The sequence below is a fragment of the Lolium rigidum genome, chromosome 2, assembly GCF_022539505.1.
Source record: "Lolium rigidum isolate FL_2022 chromosome 2, APGP_CSIRO_Lrig_0.1, whole genome shotgun sequence".
NCBI lineage: Eukaryota > Viridiplantae > Streptophyta > Magnoliopsida > Poales > Poaceae > Lolium > Lolium rigidum.
In genome coordinates, this window is record NC_061509.1 from 88,013,983 (window position 1) to 88,041,649 (window position 27,667).

At 43.4% G+C, this 27,667-nt stretch overlaps 3 protein-coding genes across 3 annotated transcripts; all 3 read left to right on the forward strand.

Annotated features, from left to right (window-relative positions):
- Positions 1–2,182: 2,182 nt before the first annotated feature.
- On the forward strand, positions 2,183–7,898 carry LOC124692058 (V-type proton ATPase subunit B 2). Its single transcript, XM_047225354.1, has 15 exons — positions 2,183–2,313; positions 2,685–2,761; positions 3,878–3,933; positions 4,048–4,146; positions 4,313–4,372; positions 4,724–4,835; positions 5,014–5,222; positions 5,710–5,838; positions 5,993–6,130; positions 6,365–6,515; positions 6,838–6,920; positions 7,031–7,078; positions 7,166–7,219; positions 7,299–7,382; positions 7,464–7,898. The coding sequence occupies exons 2-15, from the start codon at positions 2,704–2,706 to the stop codon at positions 7,647–7,649; spliced, it is 1,467 nt and encodes a 488-aa protein (XP_047081310.1). The 5' UTR covers positions 2,183–2,313; positions 2,685–2,703; the 3' UTR covers positions 7,650–7,898.
- A 3,655-nt stretch (positions 7,899–11,553) lies between these two features.
- LOC124686871 (dehydration-responsive element-binding protein 1H-like) lies at positions 11,554–12,807 on the forward strand. The gene has a single exon (XM_047220758.1). It carries the CDS (start codon positions 11,567–11,569, stop codon positions 12,326–12,328), a length of 762 nt encoding a protein of 253 aa, XP_047076714.1. The 5' UTR covers positions 11,554–11,566; the 3' UTR covers positions 12,329–12,807.
- Positions 12,808–23,681: 10,874 nt separating this feature from the next.
- LOC124686872 (dehydration-responsive element-binding protein 1H-like) lies at positions 23,682–24,449 on the forward strand. The gene has a single exon (XM_047220759.1). The coding sequence runs from the start codon at positions 23,682–23,684 to the stop codon at positions 24,447–24,449; it is 768 nt and encodes a 255-aa protein (XP_047076715.1).
- The last annotated feature ends 3,218 nt before the right edge of the window (positions 24,450–27,667 follow it).

The window sequence follows — 27,667 nt, forward strand, 5'->3', positions numbered from 1 at the left end:
AAGATATATTAGAGGAGCTACAACCAACCTGAAGCACAAAAGGCAGAACACCAACCTGAACCCCATCAGGCCAAGACAGTACATACATATAAGTGCTGATGATATGGGAACATTGCACTGTGTTGCAGAGCCTACAGCATCCTCCATAGCCGATCCCGTGCAAAGATTCCGGCAAGAGGATCGAGAGAGCACTTTGAAACTAAGTTATTCCAAACTGAGATTTTAGATACCATACAACACATTATGAACGGATTTATAAGGCAGCAGAATAGTTTCCAAGGATGAGAGGTTGGGAGATGTAGGTTACGGAGTAATGCATCAATCTGTTAGCACTCTTTACATCTAACCGGGTATCTATGAAAGCAAAATCCGCACCAAGCTAATTAGTCTTCTCTTTTGCTTCCTGTAACTTAGGCCTACAACAGTTGAGCTACGGATAACCGAACAAAGTAAACAGAGTAATTCATTTTTTTTGCGGAAATGTAAACAGAGCAATTCAGATGATACATTAGGTGATTTGAGTGTAGACCACGATATTAAGCAAATTACCATGTACCGAGCGATGGTATTACCAATTTATTTTGTTCGCAAATTGAAATGTACCTTTCCATCACTAATCAGCTTGTTTTGCCTCATAGCTGTACAGATCCATGTATCCTAATGTTTGATGCAAGACTAAGGTGCATGAAATCCAAACAACTCAATCCGAGTGGAGAGTGGGCAAGGAAAACGAACCGCAACAGCTGCTAAGTTCGCCGGCGCCATCGTCCATGAGGCATGAGATGGCCGCCATACACGGAGGGAAGTAGCCGGATTTCATGGAAGGGGACGTGGACCGCAGCCACACTACCGCGGAGGAAGGCGGCACCCTATGCGCCTACAACAAGTACACCCGCCGCAGACCTTGCAGGACCGGCCTCCACTTCGCCGCCGTGCACCTCGTGGTCTTGATTCCCGGCCCCTCGGCCTCCTCCATATCCGGCTCGTCCTCCTCCTCCCGCATATCCGCCACCAAGTGGGGCGCTCGCCGTTCTATGGCGAGAGGTCGCCGCAAGCTCTTCCACCGGATTGGGGGCGCTCTAGGGCGGGGTCAACGCCCACCATAGCGCCGTTTTAAAGAGAGGCTAGAGGAGTTATGGGGATTCACCCGCCACACACCGTTGTTCCATGCCTTCGAGTCGCCGCCGTCCGACACCGCAATCGCCGTGACCTCAAATTATCGTTGCCTCGGCCGAGCCCGCCCATGCCCGTGAACCCCGCCGTCGCGCGCCAATAGTACACGGGAGTGGCGGCTCCGTGGCGCAGACACGGCCCTTGATCCCTCGCCGTGGTGCGCCCGTAAACCGCCGCCGCTAAACACGGGACGGACGGCTTGGCGGGGCAGCCGTGCGGCCGCAGCGAAACGCCGCCGTCGTCGCCACGAGCTCCGGCGGGTTAGACTCGCTCGCCGCCGGCAAGACCCGGCACCGCGCCGGCGTCCTCCGCCGCGGAGCCTCGCCTCCGTGGTCGGCATGCCGTCCTCATCCTGCTCCCGCAGCTCTCAGATGTGGTGGCCAGCCTTCCTTGCCGGTGTGGCGGCCGCCCGTCGCCCAGGTCACGTTGAGATGCCGAATAGGGCTAGTCACATCGGCCTCGGAAAGGAAAGAAATGCGGCGCTACTAACCGCCTTGGGAGAAGGACGGCATCGATGGTGGTGTCGAGGAAGCATGTGAGACAGAAGATGGGGGAGATAAGCATTGTTCCATCGTGGCCATGGTCACCGCTTTGACCGGTCAGACGCAAAGTTCAAGACTTGGGTCCACTAAAAAATAGCTACATCCACCCAGCCAGTAAAGAAGCACATTACAGAATGGTGAAAAGGGAGCACGAAAATTCAAAGACTACACCAGAACTGTACACCAAAAAATACTGCCGGAATTAATGAGAAAGTAACATACGTGTCAACTTATCGTTAACCTACAAAAAAATTCAAAACTCTAACAAAAAAGGAAGCTGTTAAGGTTTAGTATAGTAATAATGTCACAGTCCTATTGAAAAAAAAAACATTCAAACTAAAAATTTATATTCCTTACAAGACAGATCGAAGAGGTAGCAAACTGAGAATCAACATCTTGTCTGTTTGTTTTACTATTTTATTAAGTTGAACATGTTTAATACTAATTCCAATTTGATCTCTTGCTTTTAGTTTGGCTAGCCTTGCCTTCCTCCTCCGCTCGTGTCGTCTTCTCCCACCACCTCATAGCCACGTCTCCATCTCCCTCCTTCCTCTCCTTCTACAATCTCGTCGCGTCTCTGCTGCCAATCCAACCCAAGGTACGTCTCGTCGCGACTCACCCCGCTCAAATCCCAGCCTACGAGCTCCCAATCTGCGGACATTTGGGTCGATCCTTGCGCGGTTGCGCCTAATCCCCGGCCAAGATCCGACCCAGTGCCCCAGATCCGGTGTCAAGAGTTTCTGAGGGAAAATATCTCGAGCTTTTCTTGATTCGGGGGCTGAGGGAGTGCAATTTTGCGGGGGTTAACGCGTTTGATGATGGTGGTTTTATTCTCAATGCTGGTGGTGTTGATTTGAGTGATCAGTGATGTGATCCATTAGTCTAGATTGGTCTTATGCCCTCTAGTGTTTCACATTCTCCCTGTTTTATTTGTTTCGACGGTGTCCTTGATGTTGCCATTTCCTGCAGGTTCTTCGTCATCGCCAGCATGGGTCTGGCGAAGGATGGCGCCGAGATGGAGGAAGGGACTCTGGAGATCGGCATGGGTAAGTCTTGACCGTGGCAAACCGAATCTTGTGGTTTTTGCAGTGCTCTAGAAAAGTCAGCTGCCAAGATTGTTTAGCTTTCATGTGTGCTCCAATGGCCGATGGATTGTTACATTATTGCTGGGGATAGAAGCTTAAGTTTCTCAACTCTTTCGTGTTTCACAATCATAAAAGGCATGTATGTAGCTGTAGGCTAGCTCGTTAACTGCCTAGCTTGGATGCGGTACAATGAAGAAATCTAGTTATTATGATGTGGTTGAACAATTTATGATCTGTTCTGCATGATCGGCCTGAATATGCAGGTGAATTATAGTGTGGAATCTAGACATCTAATAATGGTTTTGTTCACAAGGCTTTGTATACCAGTGTGCTCACTAATTTAAGAAACTTTATATTCAACATGGCCACTGGGCAATACGAAGAAATAGATGTTGATGAATGGCATGCTGCTGAAGTGCACTGCTGAGATTTCACTAATCTTTAAAGAAAATATACGGCTGGCAGCTGATGTTACAATTTCTTCCTAGGAGATCAAAGACTATTATCTTGTGTACTAGATAAGCTGCCTAGTAAAGGTGGTCTGGTTCTTTTATTCTTGATTCTGATAAGAATGCGATGCAACATGTGGCTAGACTGTACTCTACAGACACTGGAAGTCATGGTCATGTTCATGAGCAGAGCATGCTATTTTATGATTGGTCATGTTTTACTATAACAGAAATTTGTTTGATTATGCTCCTTGAAGTGGAACTTATGAATCATGGTCTGGGTAGCTAGTAACGTATATCTGCTGATGAATGCTTGCTTCTGTCGTAAATACAAAGATAGGGTGAACAGAATGGCAACCGAGATCATTGAATTAAGAGCGCTCTTGAATTGAAGTACACAACCATTCATGCAGTAATAATTAGGGTATGACATGTGCATTGTAATCAGTATCTTTGCTTTCCCCCATAGCCATAGGTCCATACTAGTTGTATTTTCACTCTGAATGACCTATCCAGGTCCCCCTCTTGCCATGCTTCCTTTCTTTAGCATCAGCCTATATAGTTACTTCATAAAGAAAACCCACTTGGATGACATAGCAAAGATGACAATGAAGTTCTTGTCATGCAGAGTATAGGACTGTGTCTGGTGTGGCAGGGCCATTGGTTATCTTGGACAAAGTAAAGGTATGATTCTGTTTTTCTCCATGCAACTATGGCTAATGATGTTACTTTAAGTAATTATGGCTGAACCAATACCCATTTTTAGACAACATTTTTTTCACTCTATACCTACTTCAGGGCCCAAAGTATCAGGAGATTGTGAATATTCGGTTGGGAGATGGCACCACCCGTCGTGGTCAAGTCCTGGAAGTTGATGGTGAAAAAGCTGTTGTGCAGGTTGCTACTTTCTATGGACCATATTTTTCTGATTGAAGAAAACGCTGTGCTGCATTTGATCTAATTTCTTTGCATAGTGTAGTCAGCTAGGATTTAGTGCATTAAAGTATACAACATTGCATGTTAGTTCACCTTTTTCTGGATACTGAACTGCCTGCCTCTAAAGGTCTTTGAAGGTACTTCAGGGATCGACAACAAGTATACTACAGTGCAGTTTACAGGCGAGGTAATCACCTATCCTGATGTTGCACCTTTTAGTCCGAACCATTCAAAAGAGCTGCATGTATTATCTGTTTGCTTTTGATTATTTATCATTCATTTTAGTAAATGTTTTATTTCTTTCTGCGCAATGATAACCCAAATCACCAAAACTGTAGCTATACAATGCTATCATGAGCAACAAATGATATCAACCATCTTAATGTTGGATATGGAAACTGACAGACAATGGCATGAACAATGAGTGATATAAAACACCTTTCTGCTGAATAACTTCAATATTTGATTGAGGCTTCGTTGACTCATCTCAACTTCACTACTTTATGCCTGTGCATATGATGCGCAATTTATGTTGCAGGTTTTGAAAACTCCTGTCTCACTTGATATGCTTGGACGCATTTTCAATGGTTCTGGAAAACCTATTGATAATGGGCCCCCCATATTGCCTGAGGCTTACTTGGATATTTCGGGTGAGTTATTTTATATCATATGTGCATTAAAGACTTTATTTCTCTTATGCGTAGTTGTATACAGATGGCATAGACACTTGTTAGAAGAATTGAAGAAGATTTAAATGGTCCATTTTTGTGGAAGGCTCCCTCTTAACTTACAGTAACCTTCTAATATCGGATGACCTTGTTATCCCAGGAAGTTCTATCAACCCTAGCGAGAGAACATATCCAGAAGAGATGATTCAAACAGGAATATCCACCATTGACGTTATGAACTCAATTGCCCGAGGGCAAAAGATTCCTCTTTTTTCTGCTGCTGGACTTCCTCACAATGAAATTGCTGCTCAAATTTGTCGTCAGGCCGGTCTTGTTAAAAGATTGGAAAAGAGCAAGCATGCAGCAGAGGTAATAAACATATCATTTTCTTGTGCCACCGACAACTAAATAACAGGGGTGGTTACACTTTACAAACATTCACTTAATCTATGCATGAAGCTCATCTTATGTTCCTTAGCATCATATTCTTTGCACTGAACTAGCATCCTTTATAAAAATGTATTTGTAGCAGTTCGCTAGTGTGTGCCATTGATACTAAAATTTGGTATCATGTTCTTTGCGCTGAGCTCGCTCCTTCATAAATGCATTTGTAGTCATAATATGCCTCTGGCGTTTGCGATTTCCTCCCTTCGTTAAAATTAATTTAGTATTTCTTGGACTTGCTACCTACTGAAATAGGCCTCTTGGAATCATACAAAGAACTGTGAATAAAGTTGCTATTCTCTAACTTATGGATTTGCTCTCCTACTGTGTAAATCAAGTTTTGGCTTCATTATCTTGTCTGCTGATTGTTGTTTCTCCCACTCATTCTTGATCTGCTTTCTATATTCTTTAGGGTGGTGAAGAAGACAATTTTGCAATTGTGTTCGCTGCTATGGGAGTAAACATGGAAACCGCCCAATTTTTCAAACGTGACTTCGAAGAAAATGGTTCGATGGAGCGAGTCACCCTTTTCCTGAATTTGGTAAACTTTTATTATCTCTTAGTGTGCCGACTGTTAGGATACCACACTGTGCAAATCAGATCTTCGAGGTTGTTGTGTCATGATATATTTGACCTAAGCAATACTAAGAGAGCATACCCTGAAACCTATATTCTTTACCTTGGTTGGTTTGCAGGCAAACGATCCCACTATCGAGCGTATTATTACTCCTCGAATTGCTCTAACAACAGCTGAATATTTGGCATATGAATGTGGGAAGCATGTTCTTGTCATTCTGACAGATATGAGCTCATACGCAGATGCACTTCGAGAGGTATTGTGTTCTTTCTGTGATTTTGTCATCTATTCTCATATTTGGCGACTGTTTTTGCGTTTCTTCTTTTTACCCTTCCCTTTATGTTAGACTTTTCTATACTCTAGCCTTCTTGCGTCCTCTTTTTAATACACTGACACACATTTTGATGCGTATTTGAGAATTTTTTTTTTGTTACTTACTATTTGACCAGAATGTCTTTTCTTAATTACATGTGAATTTTATTTATGTTAGGTCTCAGCAGCACGTGAAGAGGTGCCTGGTAGGCGTGGTTATCCCGGGTATATGTATACTGATCTGGCCACCATATATGAGCGAGCTGGGCGTATTGAAGGAAGAAAAGGATCAATTACCCAAATTCCTATTCTTACAATGCCTAATGATGGTAAACATTGGATCAGTTTGCATTGTTAGAGTTGTTATTTTATAATCCTACACTATATCCCTTGTAGGACCCTTTGTTTGTAATTGTAATTTGTAGCCCAGGTCGTATGGTATTGTACACCCTATCCATTAGTTATTCAATTAACTATAAAATATGAGGTGAAACAGACTAGAATCCTAAGATTCCGCTACCTCAGTGCTGTTTGATGTCTACCCAGTGGATTAGTGTGAATGTACCACTCTAGTTTATCTTCTGTGGGAACTTTTGCTTCCTGACAGATTGCAGTGTCATGCCTAAATCGTTTGTTTGTGCCCTTGAACAGATATCACTCATCCAACGCCTGACCTTACGGGATATATTACTGAAGGGCAGATTTATATTGACAGACAGCTCCATAACAGACAGGTACATTTGTATGGTTTTTTATCGTCATTCCTGTATGTCTCCTGTTATAAGCATTGATTGTTCCCTCAATATGAATGTGACGGAGGAATATCTCTGTGTTGCTTTCTCAGATATACCCGCCCATCAACGTCCTGCCATCTCTTTCTCGGCTGATGAAGGTACCGTTCATAACTAATCAAATTTGTGGTATCTAGTTCTTATTCTGGAATTATGTGGAGAATTATGTCGTAATTCTTTACTTGCAGAGTGCTATTGGTGAAGGTATGACACGTCGAGATCATTCAGATGTGTCAAATCAGGTACTAGTTTGAGCTTTTGAGATCATTGTTCATCATTCTCCTGATTTCTGTTAATTGACTAACATTACGTGCTGTTCAGCTGTATGCCAACTATGCCATTGGGAAGGATGTTCAAGCCATGAAAGCAGTTGTCGGAGAGGAGGCTCTTTCATCCGAAGACCTGGTCTGTCACTTTAATTGATTAACTTGAGTGCTGATTATGTCCTCACACAAAGCTAACTATATACGTTTTTTCGTTGTGCAGCTCTATTTAGAATTCCTTGACAAGTTTGAGAGGAAATTTGTAGCACAGGGAGCATACGATACTCGGAACATTTTCCAGTCACTGGATCTCGCATGGACATTGCTACGCATATTCCCGCGTGAGCTTCTCCACCGTATTCCTGCGAAGACCTTGGACCAGTTTTACAGCAGAGATGCCACCCATTGATCCTTTTTGTCCATAAAAGTCCAAATTTCCATGAACAGCTTGAATAAGGAGAGGAATCCAACCTTGTATAATTTTGCTACGTTATGTAGTCAGATCCTATTCTTTCTAGTCTGTATTCACGAGACTGGCGTCCTGTAATTTCCATGTAGCCTACGCCAGACCTCCTTTTGTTTTTTGTTTCATTTCCCTGTATTGTGCAGCAAAACTAAAAAGCCGTTTAGGCGTACATGCTCCAACATGTTGATTATACGGAGTATATTTTTTGGGCTTCTGTGAAATGTAAAGTATATTGCCCCATTTCATTGTTAGTCAAGGTTTTATGCAATTTGATTGATAAATCAAAAGGCCTACTTGGCCAATGAAACCAAAGTTCAGCACACGGTTTAGCCAAATGTTTGTGCACGGCCTGCTCTTGCAAATTCGTATTCACTTCACCCTGGAGAAGCAGACATATTAGCCCTGTTTTCCCAGATATGCATGATGTTCAGAAAAGCATGGTTCTGATGGCAGCAATGTTCAAATAGGAGTATGATCCGAGTATGATCCATTGCGTGGAATGTAGATCAAAAATAGGTCATTTGCATTTAATTATGTAGATACAGAATTTGATCCACAGCACCAAACTATCGCCCAATTATGCCATAGAACGACTGGTTGCCCAGAACCATCACCAAAACATGTCATTTGCCTGCTTGTACACTAGACTTTTTTTGGTGTAAGTTGGTTAGAAGAATAGATCATGTGCATTTTTTTTTACTACGCTAATACATAAAATTTCAAAAAAGAACAGTAATAATTGATCCAATTTGGCAAAACATGATGTTATTACCATTAGATCACTGTATAAGCATGCTCTACGCGCCCAACTCCCAAGGGATATTCTATACTGTACATATTTTTACCCTACACTGACAACCCATACAGAAATTTTGTCAAACAACTAAACTACCACAGCAGATAGCCGACAACTGCCATTAGATAAGACACAACCTAACTAAACACACCCCCTTAACCATTTCCGGAACACTATTCTCACGTTGACCAACTCTTTTGAGCATGGTCTCTCGATCCCTAAGATTAGTCATAGTGGGAAGTAACATAGAGTAGTAACATGCACATGTTACTACTCTATGTTACTACCTTCATAGTGGTTAGTAACATCAAAGTAATATCATATATGTCTTCATTAATTAACTTATTGACTCATTGTATCTTGAGAAGTGTGATGTTACAGTAACTAGCTATGTTACTCCATCCTCCATCCTCCTCTCTCCTCATTAACTCACTACCACATAAGCAAATTTGCTGAGTTGGACACTTAGTTACTAGTGAAGTTACTCCCACTATGAGTAGTCTAACAGTATCGACCTAGACTGACAGGTGAGAATATAATAAGAATACTAAAGTATTTAGACTATCATAGATTTTTTAGGTTTAGCCATTTTCTTGAAGGTTGCTAAATCAGCGATACCCTCGCATTGGAATCTTATCCGTATTTCGTATATATTACATCAAGAGTATATTTCTTCCAAGTTATTACCACAACAAATTAATAATAGTTTTTGAATTTTGCATTAATATATTAATATTTCCTCCGTCTATAAATAGATGTTTGTCCAAATCTGAATGTATATAGACATTAAATAGCGTCTAGATACATCTAAATTTAGTTAAATCTCAGATATTTCACCTATTAGGAACATCATATGGATATTACACCTCCTCTTCACCGTCAAGGTTTAGAAGAATACTAAAAACCTGAAATTGCACCTAGTTGTTCTGCAGAGCCCTCGCCACTTGCTGGCTCTAGCCGCTGCCGTCAGGGGTGACACTTACTGTTGTCACTCATCAAGCAAGCAAGCAAGGAAACGCGAGGCAGGAAAGCGCCGCCTTCCCACTTGGCAGAAAAAACGCGGCGCAGGAAAGCGCCACAATGCCGCGTGCGTCATCTCAGCTGGCGGCTGGTCGACGCGTTATCTCAAATGGCGCGTGTAGGTAAGATTGCGGCACGGGGGCGGCGTCTTATCCGCCGGAGACGACGTAAGATGCGCTTCCAAACCGCGTCTTGCAGATTTGGCGAGTAGACGCGACGCAGGAAAGCGCCTATTGTAGAACGCGGCTAAGCAAACGGCTGTCACCTGCGGTGATCGATCTGATGTCGCCAGAGCTAGCAGCACCCGATTCTATTTCTAGCTAGCACGTGTGTCATGTGTGTATATGTGCATTTATCCGGTTACTTTGATCTTGGACAGCTTAGCTTGTGCGGGCAAGTGTATTTTTTTTCTTTCGCGAAGAGTCCACCGATTAATTTATACCTTAACAATAATGTAGTAAAGAATCTAGAAAATAATAAAATAATATACATACGTTCCTATAGCACCTAGTACGACTACAAGCGCTCGAGCGAGCTGAAGATGGCGCCGCCATCCTTGCCCCTTCCTCACTGAAGCCAGCAAAATTTGTCATAGTAAACTTTGTTGTTGTAGTCAAAAGACCAACACACAATAGCAACAACCCATCACCGATGAAGAGAAACGTAGATTAGAAATCAACCAAAAATAGCAAGATTCGCCAGATACACACCTCCAAATGTCCTCCGAACCGTCGGGATGGGGGCAAGACAAAGAACACTTTATTCCATCTTCAGCGAGCCTCCACCACATCTCCTGAGTAGGACACAAACCATAACCAAATTGAAGAACACATAGAAAATACGAAAACCCTCCCGCTGACCCTAAAGCCAAATGAGGCGAGGTAGATCAACGACGGTGCCAAGGGTTGGCAGCGAAAACCCTATCGTTGTGTCTCACAACATTGGAGTGAATAATTCCATCACCTTTATGGGCAAGTGTGTATTTACATTACCCCCATATCTAGTACTCCCTCTGTCCCGGTTTACAGGTCTGCACGCATCCCTAGATCATCAATTTGACGAACGTAATACAAATTATATATTAAAAATATACATCATTGGTAAGTTCAGTTGTTGGTCAAATTTACGACCTACTGATATGCCATGACCTATAATCTTGACAGAGGTAGTAGTATAAGTACAAATTTGAACTAAACCTGACACTTAGTATGGAACGGATAGAGTACTAAATAATCCACATACCACATGCTACTTTGCTACTACACAATTATACATTTGTTTGTGTGGGTAATCCAGGTAAAATATTCATAATCAAGACGACTGCTTGCTTTGTGGATAGAGATTTGGTGTACATGGCAAAGTGATCTCGTTTTTAAAATAAATAAAAAATAAAAAATTTGAGTTTAAAAAAATCCGAAAATAAATTAGAATATAGTCAATGATGTATCCCACAAACATGCAAATTAATTTTAAATACTTTATATTCTAAGCTACACAAAAATGATAAAAGATCTAAGTAGATATTTTCAAATATCCTAAACATATCATATTTTGTCATTTTGTCTAGCACAAAATAAAAAGAATTCCGAGCTGAGATTTGCGTGATTATGAGATGTATCACTAATTTTTTTAATAATTATTGCTAAATTTTTAATAACTTGATATTATATATATATTTTATAATGGCAAGAGCAGTGTAGCTGAAGATCCAAAAGCACTTCCCCTTGCTTTCGTCCAAAGATCAGAAACCTTGTTCTAGAAAGATTAAAGAACAGAAAGAAGCAGTTGGACCCACTTGCTAGTGTCAACTGTTACTCACACGGCAAGGCCACCCACAGCGTGACACGTCACCCGGAAAGGAACATTCGGTTCCAGGCTGTTCCCTCGCCGACATCCTCCCGCGTAAATTCCAACGCATACCTATAAATTGCCCACGGACGAGCACGACACTAGCTAACACTCTCACTCCCTCAGTCGAGCTCAGTCTTCAACCAGTTAACTACCAGTCCTCCACCACCGAGCTATCAATCGGCAGCCAGCAGCCATGGACATGAGCCTCGAGTACTCAAGCTCTCCTTCCTCCTCGTCCACGGCCGAGAACGGTGGCGCGGCGGTGCAGTGGCCTTGGCCGCCGAAGCGCCCCGCGGGGCGCACCAAGTTCAAGGAGACGCGTCACCCGGTGTTCCGTGGCGTGCGCCGCCGTGGCAGCGCCGGGCGGTGGGTCTGCGAGGTGCGCGTCCCAGGGGAGCGCGGCACGCGTCTCTGGCTCGGCACCTACGTCGCCGCCGACGCGGCCGCGCGCGCGCACGACGCCGCCATGCTCATGCTCCGCGGCCGCTCCGCCGCCTGCCTCAACTTCCCTGACTCAGCGTGGCTGCTCGATGTGCCTGCCGCGTTCGCCGACCTCGCCGACATCAGGCGAGCGGCCGTCCAGGCCGTCGCGAACTTCCAGCGCCGTAGGGAGGCCGCCAGCGCTTCCGCCGCCGCCGCCGCGGTCCAGGAAGTTACCTCCAGCGTGTCCGCGACGGCGTTCAGTGCCCGCTCGTCGGAGACGGTGCAGACTTCCGGCGATGCCGCTTCTGAGGTTCCGGATGCCGCACTGGACAGCGACGGAGTGTTCGATCTCGAGTGCTTGTTTGGGGAAACGGACTTGGACGCCTATTACTACGCGAGCCTTGCGCAGGGGCTTCTCATGGATCCCCCACCTCAGCCGGCCGCCGTGGCGTACAGCTGGGACAACGGAGACTGTGGCGATGGCGGAGGCGGAGCCGGAACAGATGTCGCGCTCTGGAGCTACAGCTACTAGCTTGCAACGACGATAATCTTGTCCGGCATATTCGACTATGTTCTTGGATTTCTGACGCTGCTGCGTCGCAACGCATTCAAATTCCGGCCGCTTCCAGCATGTCGTCGTCGCCGTCGATCGATCGCGATGATGTTCCCAGTCTCATGGTTTAGTTTTCAACTCAGGTTATTCGCGCCTCCCAACTCCTGGCAACCAGACGTACATGAAGCTTCTCGTCGGCCAAGCTGCTGAAGCTACCAGCAGAAGGGAAACAGTCACAGTGCCGCGCTGACACGCGCTGACACTGGCTATTCCATCTCTTGACTCTTCTTCGTCCTAGAGCGTCAACGTCCTTCCTTGTCGGTCCCGTGACTATATATTGGACCAAGTGGTATGATCGATGTGATGTATCCCCTTAATTGGATATCTAGAAATAGTGCTACCAGTGTTAGGTTAAGATTGACCTTTAGCTGAGATTGCATGATCAACTTGGAATAAATTCGTTGGAGTTCAGTTATGTATTCTGCTCCTGCTGGGTACACTTTGACGGACCTGTTGTCTTCTTGATTCCGCTTAAAAGTTCGGCACTGTTGTTATTCCCTTAAGTGTTGGGTTTTGTAAATAATGTCATTATCATTGGGGATAGTTCGATGATGATTACCAACCAGTGTTTCATAACTGACACCGGTGTCGTCGCATTGTCCCGGCTATCCGACGCCCTTCGACAGTGCCAGTGACGCTTCATGGTGTGCTCATGTTTGATCTCCACGTATTCCGCTACCTGTCCCATTGGGTGGCTGGCCTTTGGGGTTGAGGTTCTCACTGGAGATCCTCCTTGGCGGTCGGCTTGACGCCCTCGAGGTGGCGTTTTGGTTGTGGCTATGCTCTGGTTCGCGTTTTGTGGCGTGGCTCAAATCTGCTTCGCCTTTCGACCACAGGGTCGGCACACCGGTGTCGTCGCCCCAGTCTCGGATATCCGACGCCCTTCGACTGTGCCTGGTGTCGGTTCTACAGGTCTTCGTTGTTGCGCATAGCGCGCCTCGCCAAGTCATGGTGGTCGTCCTTTGAGATGCTGGCCTCCTTAGGGCTTCAGTTGGCTTCGGATGCTAACCCCTAACCCTAACCCTAACCCTAACCCCCCCTCTTTTTTGTGCTCCCTTGTTTCTAGTTTGCTTTTTTCTGTTTTTTTTCTTCTACTCCCCTTGTAATTTATTTAATCTGTTTGTAAGAATTTGGACCTGCCAGGCTACGTTCGATGGAATGCAACAAGCGGCGGGGATCCCCCCCCACCCACCCGTGAACCTCAAAAAAAAAATGCCATCAAAGTGAGGTCTTAGCTTTGGTATTTATTGAAATGTCTGTTTCTTAGTCTCCAGATCGTTTTTGTTTTGAAAAAATATGGACTGAAAGAGTCGGTAGCTATGCTTAGATTGTGGATCAGCAAAGAAAATTCATCAATTATTTTGCTCTCTTCCTTGCTAATTGGTACTGTTAGAAATGCAGAAGGTAGTTCATAGTAATTATAAATATCCTAATAATTTCAGTTGGTAAGAAAGAAACTAGAAGTATAAATACTTGCATATGTGTATGTCCTTTACCCCGCTCTCCCTGAAAAATAGTCGATTATTTCCTGCAACCAATGGGCGGAGTTCACATGTTAAATAATACATGGATATGCTTTTGACCATTATGTTTCTCAGTTGACGCAGTTGGGCATCTACGGATATAAGTATGTACTTAAGGAGATCTGTCATTTTGTTTTAGAATGTGTGTTTTGGTTTTGCAATTTGTGTATTTCTAGATGCATCTATAACTTGCCTCGATATGTTACTATTTTCTGATAGGAATCTCTTAGTGGTTGTGCACCTCTTCCAACTTAATATATTAGGTTGTCTTATTGCTTACAGAGTATTTTGCTTTTGTTCCTTCATCCAGTTTCCTTAGGTCATATGTTTTGCACAGCTTTCATCCAGATGAGAAGGGACATGAGAAAGCATATGCGTATTGATGTTGCACATATGTTTTATAACTACTGTTGCGTTCACTTCCTTGGTGTATCGCTTCTCGAAAATGTTCAAGCTGCATATCTAGTATGGGCTTTGTGATTTGTTGTCATTATCGTTGATCAAATCATTATTTATAGCACATTGTGCATGTTGTATATGTGTCGATACAAGAATATAAGTTCCATATTGTTAGTGCACTCTGAGAGTGTAAGTTCAGGTTGTGGGTGCTCAGTTCGTAGTTTCTGAATCCGTTGAGACACTATGAAGCACCCGGTACAGATTTGGCTTAGTCATTTTCGAAAAATGAAACTTGTCTTCTTTGCCAAAACATTGGTGTAAATGGGGAGAACACAACATGTGTGGGATGACAAAAATAACTGACGAGTGCAACGACAATGTTCGTGTCCAATCTCAACAAAGTATTATGGGTTGTGTCGAAGAAAGATAGCCAAGGACAATCCCAAAATTCATAAAGAAGTGCAAAGTTGACACACATTATTTCTTGTAGAGTGCTAAAGTGGAAATTTTTCATACCTCAGTTAAGTTAGTTTCTCCGGATAGCAATCAATGGCATCAGACACATTTGATACCGGGCATGCCACAAAATACATTTTATGATAGGGATATGCATAGTATGAAAATGACAGGTAACAACTAGATATTTATAAGTCTTTAGTGTTGCATATCATAAGGGCTCTATTGTGGCCTGATGGTTATTTGTACTGAGCAGAAGCATATGCAATAAAAATGAACTCTAGAAATTTGATACCTAGAAATTTCTTGAACATGGTCCTATGAATTGCTCAACCGTATTGCCTAATAATTGTATTTCCAGTTTGTACGTGTTAATTTTCCATTTCATTTTAGTATTTAATTAATGATAAACAGACTTACCACATATGGTTTGCTGTTGTTTATTGCTAAGGTTGTTTTTCATTTGTCTCTTTTAGTACTCCCTCTCTCACAGTTTATAAGGCACGCGCGTACCCCTAGGTCGCAAATTTGATCAAATTAGCAATAGTTATATGTTATAAAAATTATATCATTAGAAAGTTCAGATGTTCTATTTTCTAATGATATAAATTTTGTATTATATAATTTAAATTATATAGGTTAAATTTGCGACCTAGGGGTACGCGCGTGCCTTATAAACTGTGAAGGAGGGAGTATTTGAGAAGAGTCTCATTGATTATTATCGTAAGAAGAATCTCATTAAATACTGGTTTCAAGGTCAATAATCATGTGATTTGGCTTCTCTCCTATCCTGCCTGCCTCCCACCATTAATGTGGTGAACCATGCAATCAGATCTGAAAATGTATTAGTATTGCTACTTATGCGCTTATCTTGTAGGTGGTTAAACGTACTGTAAACCTCACACTCTTGTAACTTACCAATAGGAATACCTTTTCTTCTTCTTCTTCTTCTTCTTCAGCTCATAGAGCTACATAAAGTGCGCAGCGTCACGCCGCGACGCGCCGATCCCACCAAGTAGTTACTAGCAATAATCGGCTCGGCGGCACGCCGCGCCATGTGATGGCTAACTGTTTGGTATGCAGACAGTAGAAGGAATAAGCTAGTTATATTAAAATTGCTCGGATCAAGTTACATACTTCACGGGGCAAATTCACTTGGGGAGATGTACATCCTATGGTCTACATCCCTCATGGAACCGAAAGGGAATGGGAGCAGACAGAAAATCCTGTTATCTATGTCACACTCACAGCAAAAGAGTAATCAAATTTTAAGAAAATCAATAAAAAAAAGAAAGGAAAAATGGAAGAAACAAGATACATGCACTTAATGTATTCCTCAATTTCATTTATGCCAAGAGGTACCTGACTCGACCTCACACTCTTGAGTGCACTATCAATATGAATTTACATTGTTGCATCAGCCCATATCCAAACATGCACAATGTGCTATAATTGTCATTCCATCAAGGATAATGATAGTATACCATGAAAAAAAGCTCACAAAAAGACCATAGGCATATAGCTGATACACAAATGAACTGATGGCACCAAAACTATAAAAGATCTACACATCATTAGTACTCATACACTTCATCTCCTTGTGTTCTCATCAAAAGGATATCAACTAATCCCTTCAGTAGCTGCAAACAGATCTATAAAGTCGATGTTGGTGTCGTCATTGCAATGATGTCTATATTTTCGGTAGAAGATGTCTGACAGTGGGTTATCAGGATTTTACATCACTGAAAAAATGAACACAAACATACATGTTAGATTACTGAATCAAAAGAAATATTGAAAGAGCAAAAGAACACTTATGTGATATCAGTGAATGTAATTGTGCTTGTGAATGGACTCTATTGCTAGTACAATTTCTGCAATGTAGAGTTGGCTTCATCTTCTGCTCGTGTGTCCAGTGTCCTTACCAATATTCAAAGTCATCACCTCTCCACCAGGAAGGTACTCCATGATGAGATGCCTGCACTCCTTCAAAAGAATAGTAAAGCTTCACTAAGTAAGCACTATGTCAGAAGGTAGAAGATAACCAGAAGTGGAATTGCAAAGAAAAAGGAAACACATCAACATGGTAACCTGGCCACTATGAAGCATTTCATGTTTAGGAGTTGTAAAAAAAATCTATCAATAGTATTTTCAGCTGTAATTGATCTCCTTTCAGAGTTTATTGAGAACAACCCCTTCTTACAAAATTATCAATAATATTTTCACCAGTAATTCATCTCCTTTCAAATTTTATTAAGACATACTTAACAAACCATCAATTGAGAATCTAACTTGAACCCATTGCACTATCTGGAATCCCGATACAAATAAATAATTTTACATGTCATAGCAAAAGAAATTCAACTGCCATATGAAACATTATATTCAGCTAGTGCAATTTTCAATCCTGGTCGACACACCTTGACATCAAGAAAATCATACACAAGTTGACACTCCCAAGAAAAATTGTTGAATAATATTCATGTAGTGCTACATGATAACACTTAATTTAATGCTCGCAAGCCATTCAACATTATACCAATGTATATGCCTTACATAATAGGAAAGTGTTGAAAATCAATATAATCAAACTAGAAAGACGAGGCTCTTTCTTACGGGAGCACATGCTGTAAGTGGTTGAACCTAGAACCAAAATCAGAAAGAATGAACTATCCAAACTATCGACACTATATAGTTGTTTTAGTAATTTATTCGGACCAAATCTATCCAAACAGAATGCATATTTTCACTAATCATAGAAACAAGAAACATTTCTACAAATATTTATTTAGTGATAATCAATGCCCTCTCTCAAGGCAATAAAGAACAAATGGCCAGTAAACATATAGTAGTGTTTAAAAATTAGAATACACTCTCTGACATAACATTCTTAGAACTTTGAATATATGGCTAGTGTGTCATTGTAGGCAAGTACATTTGCACACATCAAAAGATCCTCTTAAGGCATTCAAGATCAAGGAAACATAATTGACTGATAAAAAAGAGGTATTGCAATGAAAGCCTAACAAATGTAATCCTTAAAAGCATAGAGCATGATAATTTTGCTCGACAAAAAAAGAAGGAACCCACCCTGAATAGGGCACACAAAATGGTCAACACACTGAATAAAGAGAAGAGGAGAAACACCCACCCCTAAACCTGCGTAACTGGTGGCTGCAAGCTAGCTCAGTGCTTCAGGGTTCAGAAAAGAAGAGGCTCAATACACTTGTGATGCTAGTCACATGGAGAATCTGGTGTGAAAGCAACATAAGAGTCTTCGAAAACAACTAGAGGCCAATCCAATAAATAATTGAACAGATCAAATCCGATGCAAGACATTGGACTATAGTCAGCGGAGGTCGTTTTATTTTGGCTGCAAGTTAGATTGATAAGTTGAGCTTCTAAAGCTGTCTTCAAGCCTCGTTAATTAGGATTCTGGTAGTTACCTGGTCTCTTTGCCTGGTCATTTCTCAGGTTGTTACTTCTTATGTATTGTTTCCTTTTTTGGTTTCTCTCATCTTAATGGATGGCATGTAGTACTCCTGGATGTTGCACAAACCTTTCTTCCTCAATGGACTCCGTCGAACCTTATATAATTTTACTTCTTCCGATTCATTTTGCATCAGCGACCTGAGCTTTGAAGTGTGATCCCTCAAAAAAAACTGTGAATTGTGCAAAAATGATGCCTGAATAGAGAAAGAAGGCCGAGAATAATTATGAATATTTGGGAAGATCATGCTTAAAGTGAAATTACTTAGCAAGTAATTCACTAAACAAATCTTGAAACCAGGTCCCAAAAACTACTATATTGTTAGTTTATACTATAACACCACCGGCAACTTTGATTTTTTAATATTCTTTTGAACAAAATTGCGAACAAATGGGTGAGATATATCACATTGTACAAATACTCTTAATACTCCTGGATTAAAAGTATTTCTTATGATTAATATTTTTTTCCTTTGATAAAGTTATAATGGAATTTCGCAATTGTTAGTCTGAACATTTCCCATTCATGAGCAACCTTCAACCATTAGAATTGTTAAAATTAGTGCTCAATAATATTTTGTAAGTTGAACATAAAATATTGTGAGAACAAGACATAATTAATATACGTGGGAATGACTCATTCGGAGAACCTCATGTTTCACCAATCACTCAATTGGGCAGTTGACAACAATTGAAAACTCAACAAACATGGTGTGTAAAAGGAAATATGATAAAAACAAACATAAACCCGAACTTATAATTACCAACAATGGTCTACCACGTAATCAAGATGGAGATGAACCTCGCCATCTACGAAACAAAGTTTACTGAGTCAATTCTTTGCATAGTAGTCGTTCGAGCTTAGAGAAAATGCCGAAGTTATCGGAATATCCACTTTTCCATGATGTCGTCGTCCTTGTGGAGACGGCGGCCGCGGTAATAGCTGATCACCAAGTTCGGTAACGAAGTCGCTCGCTAGCCAGCCCCAAGGACCTCGGTATTCACTGCCTCCATATCGTGCTCTCGCCTCAGACCTGGCCGACGAGCTCTTCGTAGGGGTGCCAGCGGTTGACGGGAAGAACAGGGCGCCAGGGCAGCGCTACAGCAGCAACATTGACCTTGGAAGTAGGATACTCCAGGCATTGAGAAGTTCGGGGCAAGAGTAATGTCAAGAAGAAGCTCTGGTAAGGGGAGGGACCATGCCGATAGGAATTGGGGAGAAAAAAGGGCAGAGAAAAATCATGAAATGGTTCACGAAGAGAGCTGACAAGGGACAACATCGATTTGACTGGCATAATAACCTAAGCCACACCACCGCCACCGACACACGACCAAGTTATCCAAGAAGCCCACCAAAACGAACGCCCACATGTCGAAAACATGTAAACTTTGAGCCTCCCAAAATTCACAAAGGGCACCAAGACTGCACACAAAGAATACCTAGAGGCATTCCAAACATCCAAAGTGCAGATGTGTCACCAACCACATTAATCCAAAAAAAAAATCTAAAATTATGGGAAAAATCGAAGAGGTTGAGCTTTAGTATAGTACATATTGATGATGAGTGAGGTCGATTGTACTCCAGTGAATGAGTGCACTGCCTCTCTAACCAAAGACAAAAGGGTAGTGTAGACAACGCCAAACTCCAATGAGAAAATATGGTCGTACTTGACCTTAATCATTCCATCATATTTTTTCGTATTCTTCTGTACTTGTTGACATGCGTCTCTCCAAAGAAGTCACCAACTCTTTCTTGCTCCATCTTATATGTGTGCCTTGCTTCATCCTAATTACGTCTCGCCGTTGTTTTGCTCATCTTGTCGCATGCTACAATTACTCTAACGCTTCCGCATTATAATTATTTTCAAATTTGTAGTATTTTGGTTAAACTTCTATTCACCACCTCTAGTAGTCATATCCCGATCTTTCAAGTAAGCTAGATATTGGACTCCTACATACATATGCATGACCGTATACTGTCTTCGAGTGGGTTGAGGGCTTACCTCCATTGACAGAGGTTTGGAGTGGAGCTTGTGGTGTGTGGATAAAGCACGTCGTCAATGTAGACGAAGGGTTTGCCGGCAGAGGTTGCGCCGGTGAGTAGCTGACTTCCTCTTCCACCGTCGCTGGTTGCAAAGGTGTTCTTCGATGTGCCGGTTGTAGTGGAACCGCCAACAGTGAGAGGAGATAGAGGAGAGGGCGGCTATGAAGGGGAAGATCAAGAGGGAAGAGTGAGCGGTGATGAGATTTATGATGTGCATTCTCAAAAGATTGCGTAGTCTCCTGCTATTCCATGCTCGTGCAGTTGCATGTCCTCTCCTGGCCCTATCCTATCCTGGCGAAAACGGCCAATTTGGTCGTTCTTCCATAGCTCACTTTTTGTTCGCTACAATATCCGTGATATTTATGCCCAACAGTCCGCACGTGAATCAATTGGCCTGCTAGGCCCCGCGTGGATGTTTTGTGGGCAACCAAATGTGTCCATATGTGAGAATATAAGAATATAAAAGTATAATAGATTTTGGCGAATTGACCAATTTTTTTGAACGACCGCTACCTCAAAAAATTTGTCGTATCTGCATTTCGTCTCGATTAGGCAAGAGTGGAATTTTCCGTGGTGCCTTGCGGTTGAATATATATTTCTTGCAAGTTATTACAGCAACACATCAAAAGACGACTTTACCTGGCAAAAATAATAATACATGAATATTGCATTCCCTTTCTACCTTAAGGTCCAGTGTAGGACCCAAGGCCGCTGAAATCGCATCGAGCTGTTCTTCACAGCTTAGCCACTTACTGGCAGTTGCCGCTACCGTCAGGGGTGACACTTGCTCTTGTCACTCATTAAGCAAGCACACGCGAGGCAGGAGAGCGCCACATTGCGCCGTAGCGTCATCTCTCTCAGCTGGTGGCTCGTTTACGCGTCAACTCAGCTGGCGCCTCGAGGCAAGAATGCTGTTCCAGCGTAGCGTCTTGTCGGCCGGACGCGACGTAAGACGCGCTTCCAAGCCGCGTCTTGTTCACGCGTTAACTCAGCTGGCGGCTTGAGGCAAGGATGCGGCACCAGACGGCGTCTTCTCCACCGGAGGCGCGTAAGACGCGCATACAAACCGCGTCTTTCTCTTTTGGCGAGTAGACGCGACGTAGGAAAGCGCCGGTTGTAGAACGAGGCTAAGGAAACGGCTGTCACCTGCGGTGATCGATCTTATGTTGCCGGAGCTAGCAGCATCCGATTCTAGCTAGCACGTGTGTCACACATATGTGCCGTTATCCAGTTACTTTGATCTTGGTCGGCCTAGCTTGCAAGGAAACTGTGCGGGCAAGTGCTTAATTAAATCATGCTCATATCCTATTTCCAAATTATAAGATGTTTGATAGGCCAAAATATCCTACTATCATAAATTTCCTATGTCAGTTTTGAAGGTAGAGTGAACATGCCCCAGATGCAGATAAAGTTAGCCATATAAGCACCTATATCGCGGAAAACATCACAGACGTAATCACTAAAACTAGCCGGCTGACTTTGCGCGGCTAGTATTGATATATTTTGAATCTTCACATTTGATGTATTGTTTTTATTTTTGCTAACTTTTTTAAATAGAAATTTAGAGAAATAAGAATTGAATTATGTTTATTTAAAAATTATGGTGTGTAGTTTTTAGAGCTTCCCTACTGCTCGCACACACGTTTTTATTCAGGTGCTCACACATCTTCACATGTATAAATGCAAACATGGAGAACTTCATTGTTTAGGCTTGCAAATTATATTATGTAGCCTTGGACTCTACCATTGAACCTGTATTAATTATCTCTACAACTCTAGCAATGAAGTGTGTTGAATCACTGGTGTAGTTATTTTGCCATGCCTAGTAGCGAAATGAAGTGTGTCGAATCATGCTCAATATCCTAGTACCTCCTTTCCAAATTATAGATATTTTGGTAGACTATTTTTTAACCTATTAAAAATCTTAGAATTTGGAACAGGGGAGACATTCATTATAAATTTCATACGTTAGTTTTGAAGGCAGCGTGAAAATGCTCCGGATGTAGATAGACCAATGCATGTAAGCAAAACTTCGCTGGCATAATTAATGAAATGGAAAATATTTTCTCCTTACAAAAACGTCATGGACCGCTACCAACGTATATACGCACATGGTAAGCGCATACACTGAGAAATGCACTTATGCCAAAAAGAAGTAAGTAAATTAACTAAATACACTTCAGGAACGGCATACTAATCTAGCCATATAATGGATTTATTTATTCCACTATATATTAGTAATATCATATCTTATCCAGCGATAAAATCTAAATAAAACCTCGGTGTAAGATAGCAATACTACCTTTATCGAGTGGAGAGTTGGTACATATAGACACTAGTGATCCTTTTTATTTAAATATTCCAATGATCAGTATTTTTGAGTTAAAAAAATTTATGAAAAGAATGGGATGTAGCCACTGATGTATGTCACAAATGTGTAAACTATTGATTATAAATACTCCCTCCGTTATTTAGCCTACATTCTAGAAAAAATGAGACAAACTAATGTTACATTTGATAGTACTACTGAGATATGTAAACAGTCAATCCAACCTACATTGAAATTAACAAGGTCCATTAAAGAGATCAAAACCATCTCATTTCCGGTGTTGTTGTTGACTAAAAGTTAGAATATAGATTCTATCACAATAAATTCTAGGCTTGAATGGAGACTATTTTAGAACCCAAAGAGTAATGTGTATTTTAAGCTACATAAAAGACCAAAGTGTCGATCTAGGTATCACATTTTGAAATTTCCAAAAGATAATGGATTATGTCTTTATATATAGCCCATAATAATAATAATAATAATAATAACGCATTTCAATTTTACATGCTTATAGGATATATCATTGACAAATCCAGAATTGTTTTCAATTTTTTTATTTTGAAATTTTCAATATAGAGAGATAACCGAAACTAAGGTGGCAGAAGAACTTCTCGTGCTCTTACCTGATATACAAACTGAGTTCAGAAATGTATTATCAAATGATACGGCTTGCTTTCAGCCAGGTTTGCAGAAAGATTAAAGAAAAGAAAAGAACACAAAGAAAGAAACGGTTGGACCCAACCGTTACTGTCAACTGTTTCCTCGCTTGGCAGTTTTGCTTCACACGGCAAAGCCCCCCACAGCGTGACACGTCGCCCGGAAAAGAACATTCGATTCCAGCTGTTCCCTCGCCTGGCTTTGCTTACGGACTGCACCGCCGACAACCTCCCGCGTTAAGTACAACGCAAACCTATAAATGCGCACACGAACGAGCTCGACACTAGCTACCACTCTCACTCCCTCAGTCCAGCTCAAGCCTCAAGCTAGCAACCAGTCCTCCACCACTGAGCTATCAATCGGCAGCTAGTAGCCATGGACATGAGCCTTGAGCACTCGAGCTCTCCCTCCTCTTCCTCCACGGCCGAGCACATTGGCGTGGCGCAGTGGCCTTGGCCGCCGAAGCGCCCCGCGGGGCGCACCAAATTCCGGGAGATGCGTCACCCGGTCTTCCGTGGCGTGCGCCGCCGCGGCAGCGCCGGGCGGTGGGTCTGCGAGGTGCGCGTCCCTGGGCTGCGCGGCACACGCCTCTGGCTTGGCACCTACGTCGCCGCCGACGCGGCCGCGCGCGCGCACGACGCCGCCATGCTCATGCTCCGCGGCCGCTCCGCCGCGTGTCTCAACTTCCCGGACTCCGCGTGGCTGCTCGATGTGCCGCCCTCGTTCGCCGACCTCGCCGACATCAGGCGAGCGGCCGTCAAGGCCGTTGCGGACTTCCTGCGCTGCCGGGACGCCGCTAGCGCTTCTGCCGCCGCTGCGGTCCAGGAAGTCACCTCAAGCGTGTCCGCGCCGGCTTCAGAGGCATGCAGTGCCCGTGCCCGCTCGTCGGAGATGGCGCAGACTTTCGCCGATGCTGCTTTTGAGGCGCCAAGTGCCGCACTAGACGGCGACGTGTTCGATCTCGACTGCCTGTTTGGGGAAACGGACTTGGGCGCTTATTACTACGCGAGCCTTGCGCAGGGGCTTCTAATGGAGCCCCCGCCGCCGCCGGCCACCGGGGCATACAGCTGGGGCCAGGACAACGGAGACTTCGGCGACGGCGGGGCGGGAGCCGGAGCTGATGTCGCGCTCTGGAGCTACTAGCTAGCAACCGAGACTTCCAGCATGATTACGTCGTCGTACGTCGTGACACACCGTCGGTCGCGATGATGTTCTCGCCAGTGTCGCAGATCAATTTCAACTCAGGTTATTCGCGTCTCCCACTCTTGGCAACCGGACGTACATGCAGCTTCTCGTCGCCGTCGTCGGCCAAGCTGCTGAAGCTACCAGCAGAAGGGAAACAGTAAGTGTGCCGCGCTCTCACGCGCTGACACTGCAAGTCTTGACTCTTCTTCGCTCCCTGTCTTGATGTAGTGTCCCTTTTGTTGCATATTTTGAAAAGGTTCTAGCAATCACTGGTGAGGTGCCATTGGCACGCAAGATTCACCTTTAGGCGATATTGCATGATCACTTGGAATAAAAACTGGAAATTGCGAGAAATTCTAAATTCTTTGCCCCAAAAGTTCAGCTAGTCGCAGTAGATAGTTTGTCAAGTGGATTGAAGCAAAGTTAGTTACAACATCAGAGCCGATGGCTGCGGTGAACTTTGTGGAGTTGATCGTTTTCCGCTTTGGTATGCCTCATAGTATCATAACAGACAATGGCTCTAACTTCACCTCATGAGAATTCAAGAAATACTATGGTAAGCTTGGCATCCAACTGAAGTTCACCTCGGTGGTGCACCCGCAAATGAACGGAAAAGTTGAAAAATCTAACGGGCTCATTTGCAGTGGAATCAAAACATGGTTGCTAACACCGTTAAAAAGGGCCAAGGGCGCTTAGGTTGACGAACTCCCCTCTGTCGTGTGGAGCTTACGAACAACTCCAAATACGGCTACGCAGGAAACTCCTTTCTTCCTGGTCCATGGCACTGAAGCCATGCTTCCAGTCGAAGTAACTCACGATGCCCCGCGAGTTACGAAGTACGAAGAGGTTGCATCGACCAAGCCGCTCAAAGACGATATGGACGTACTGGACAAAGCCTGCGACGTGGCACTCACCCGGGCAACGGCGTATCAATAGAACCTGCAAAATTACCATAGTCGTTGACTACGACCTCGATTTTGAGGTCGGTGACTTAGTCCTTCGACCAAAGCAAGAAAAGCACCGAAATCATCACATAAGTCATTCCTGGAGGGACGTACAGGATCAAGGACAAGAAGACGGGTCAGATGGAGCCGAACCTGTGGAATGTCCAACATCTACGTCGCTTCTACGCTTAAATATTTAGAAGATAGAGGGCAAAAAAGGTTCCGTGGTCATCCTATGCAACAATATAATGTAAGTTTGTGCTTAGTACTTGTGACTATCTCATATCAGCAATGTTTAATGCATATTTGCATAGTTCATCGTTTAACTCCTTTTGCAAATATTATCAGAATGCAGTTGTAATGAAGCAATCCTCATCAGAAGAGAGGCCTACAAAAAGTTCTAACCTTTCTTCTGATGCATCCTCCCATAGCCGTCAACTTAGACCATTCCTTTTATCAAACATGGTGTTGCTGCTCTATGATCTGTAGTTGTTATGTTGAAAAAGAGTACACAAGATTCAATCAAAGCGATTGCCAAATATCAGTGTGTTATTGATGATGCTAATAGAAGCCCTCCATGATTATATGTTTTTTTATTTGGACACATTAATTGCCTTGTAATTTTCCTAATTATTTTATTTGTGTATGTAATTGGGTATATTATTGATATCAGCTTTTAACTGTTTAGTACGCCCATGAAATTTAATGGGTCTTCTCATAAGCCTAAATGGGCCGGCCCAGAATGCAAGTTGACTAGTCAAACGACTAGGGCCCTACCACTTACTTACTAGGTCGGCCCACTTACTGTAGTGTGGGCCCCAATTTTATTTTGGGCCGGCCCACTGACTTATTGGGCCATCCCACTTGCTTTAAGGTGGACCCCACTTACTAACTGGGCTGGCCCGATAACAGGAAAGTGGGCCCCACGTGCTTATTGGGCCAGCCCACTTGCTTTAAGGTGGGCCCCACTTACTAGTTGGGTCGGCCTGATAACAGGAAAGTGGGCCCCACTTTTATTTTGGGCCGGCCCACTTGCTTTAAGGTGGACTCCACTTACTAACTGGGTCGGCCCGATAACAGGAAAGTGGGCCCCACATGCTTATTGGGCCGACCCGTTTGTCTGTTGATCGGTCAAACAAAAACATTTGACCCGGCCCACATGCTTATTGGGCCGGCCCGGTTTGCCTGTTGACCGGTCAAACAAAGATTCAGCCCGGCCCACATGACTATTGGGCCGGCCCATTTATCGTGTTGACCGGTCAAACAAAGATATTCGGCCCGGCCCACCTTTTTAGTGGGCCCGCCCAACTATCCTTTGACCGGTCAAACGAAGGCATTCGGACCGGCCCACGTGCTTAGTGGGCCGACCCATTTAAGTTTTGACCAGTCAACCTTAGAGGTTAGGCCCGACACACGTACCTAATAGACCAGCCCATTTACATAGTTGACCGGTCAAACTAAGTTAGCTGGCCCGGCCCGCAAACTAAATGGGCTGGCCTACTTAAGGTGTGGCTGGCCTTGTGTGGGCCTACCATCTACCACGGGGTTTCAGCCGGTTAACGGTGTTAACTGACAGTTAACGGCGTCTGCCACGTGTCAGTTTGCATGACGTCAACAGTCAACGGCCTCCCGAAAACTCTTCTGCAAAGGTCCAATTTTCCGTGGCCAAAGGGCGCCCAAATGCGACGCACTGAAAAATCCGTGGTAGGCCTTTACGTGACGCAGTATGGACCACATAACCCATATCGCCGGGTTAGGCCCATAGGCGACGAAAAGGGGGCCATACCTAACGAAAATTTGACGTTGAGGATGAGAACTTTTCTTGTAGTGTGATGAGGCAAAGTCCTTCGTCTTCCTCGAAGCTCATATCGATTTCATCATAGTCATCATCCCTGCCTACAGCCAAGCCGAAAGATCTTCGACCTCCAATGATCTTCTCTCTAAGCTTGAAACCTTCTTCTGGATCACTTTCGTTTCTCCATCGTTACACCTCTTCCTCCCTTCTGACATCCTTCTTCGAGGCATCATGGGTGCCTTACTTGCCATAGACTGATGATGCAATGCTCCAAGGATGAGACATGATGATGGTTGTGGTGACCGTGATGAATTTGTATGAGATCTGTTAGAATATGAGAAAAGACTTGTCCAAAAGTTATGAGGGGTTATGAAGAGGAAAATGTCGTCTAATTATGGTTATGGTAGCTCGGAAAGAGAATCCCAACAAATTGGAAA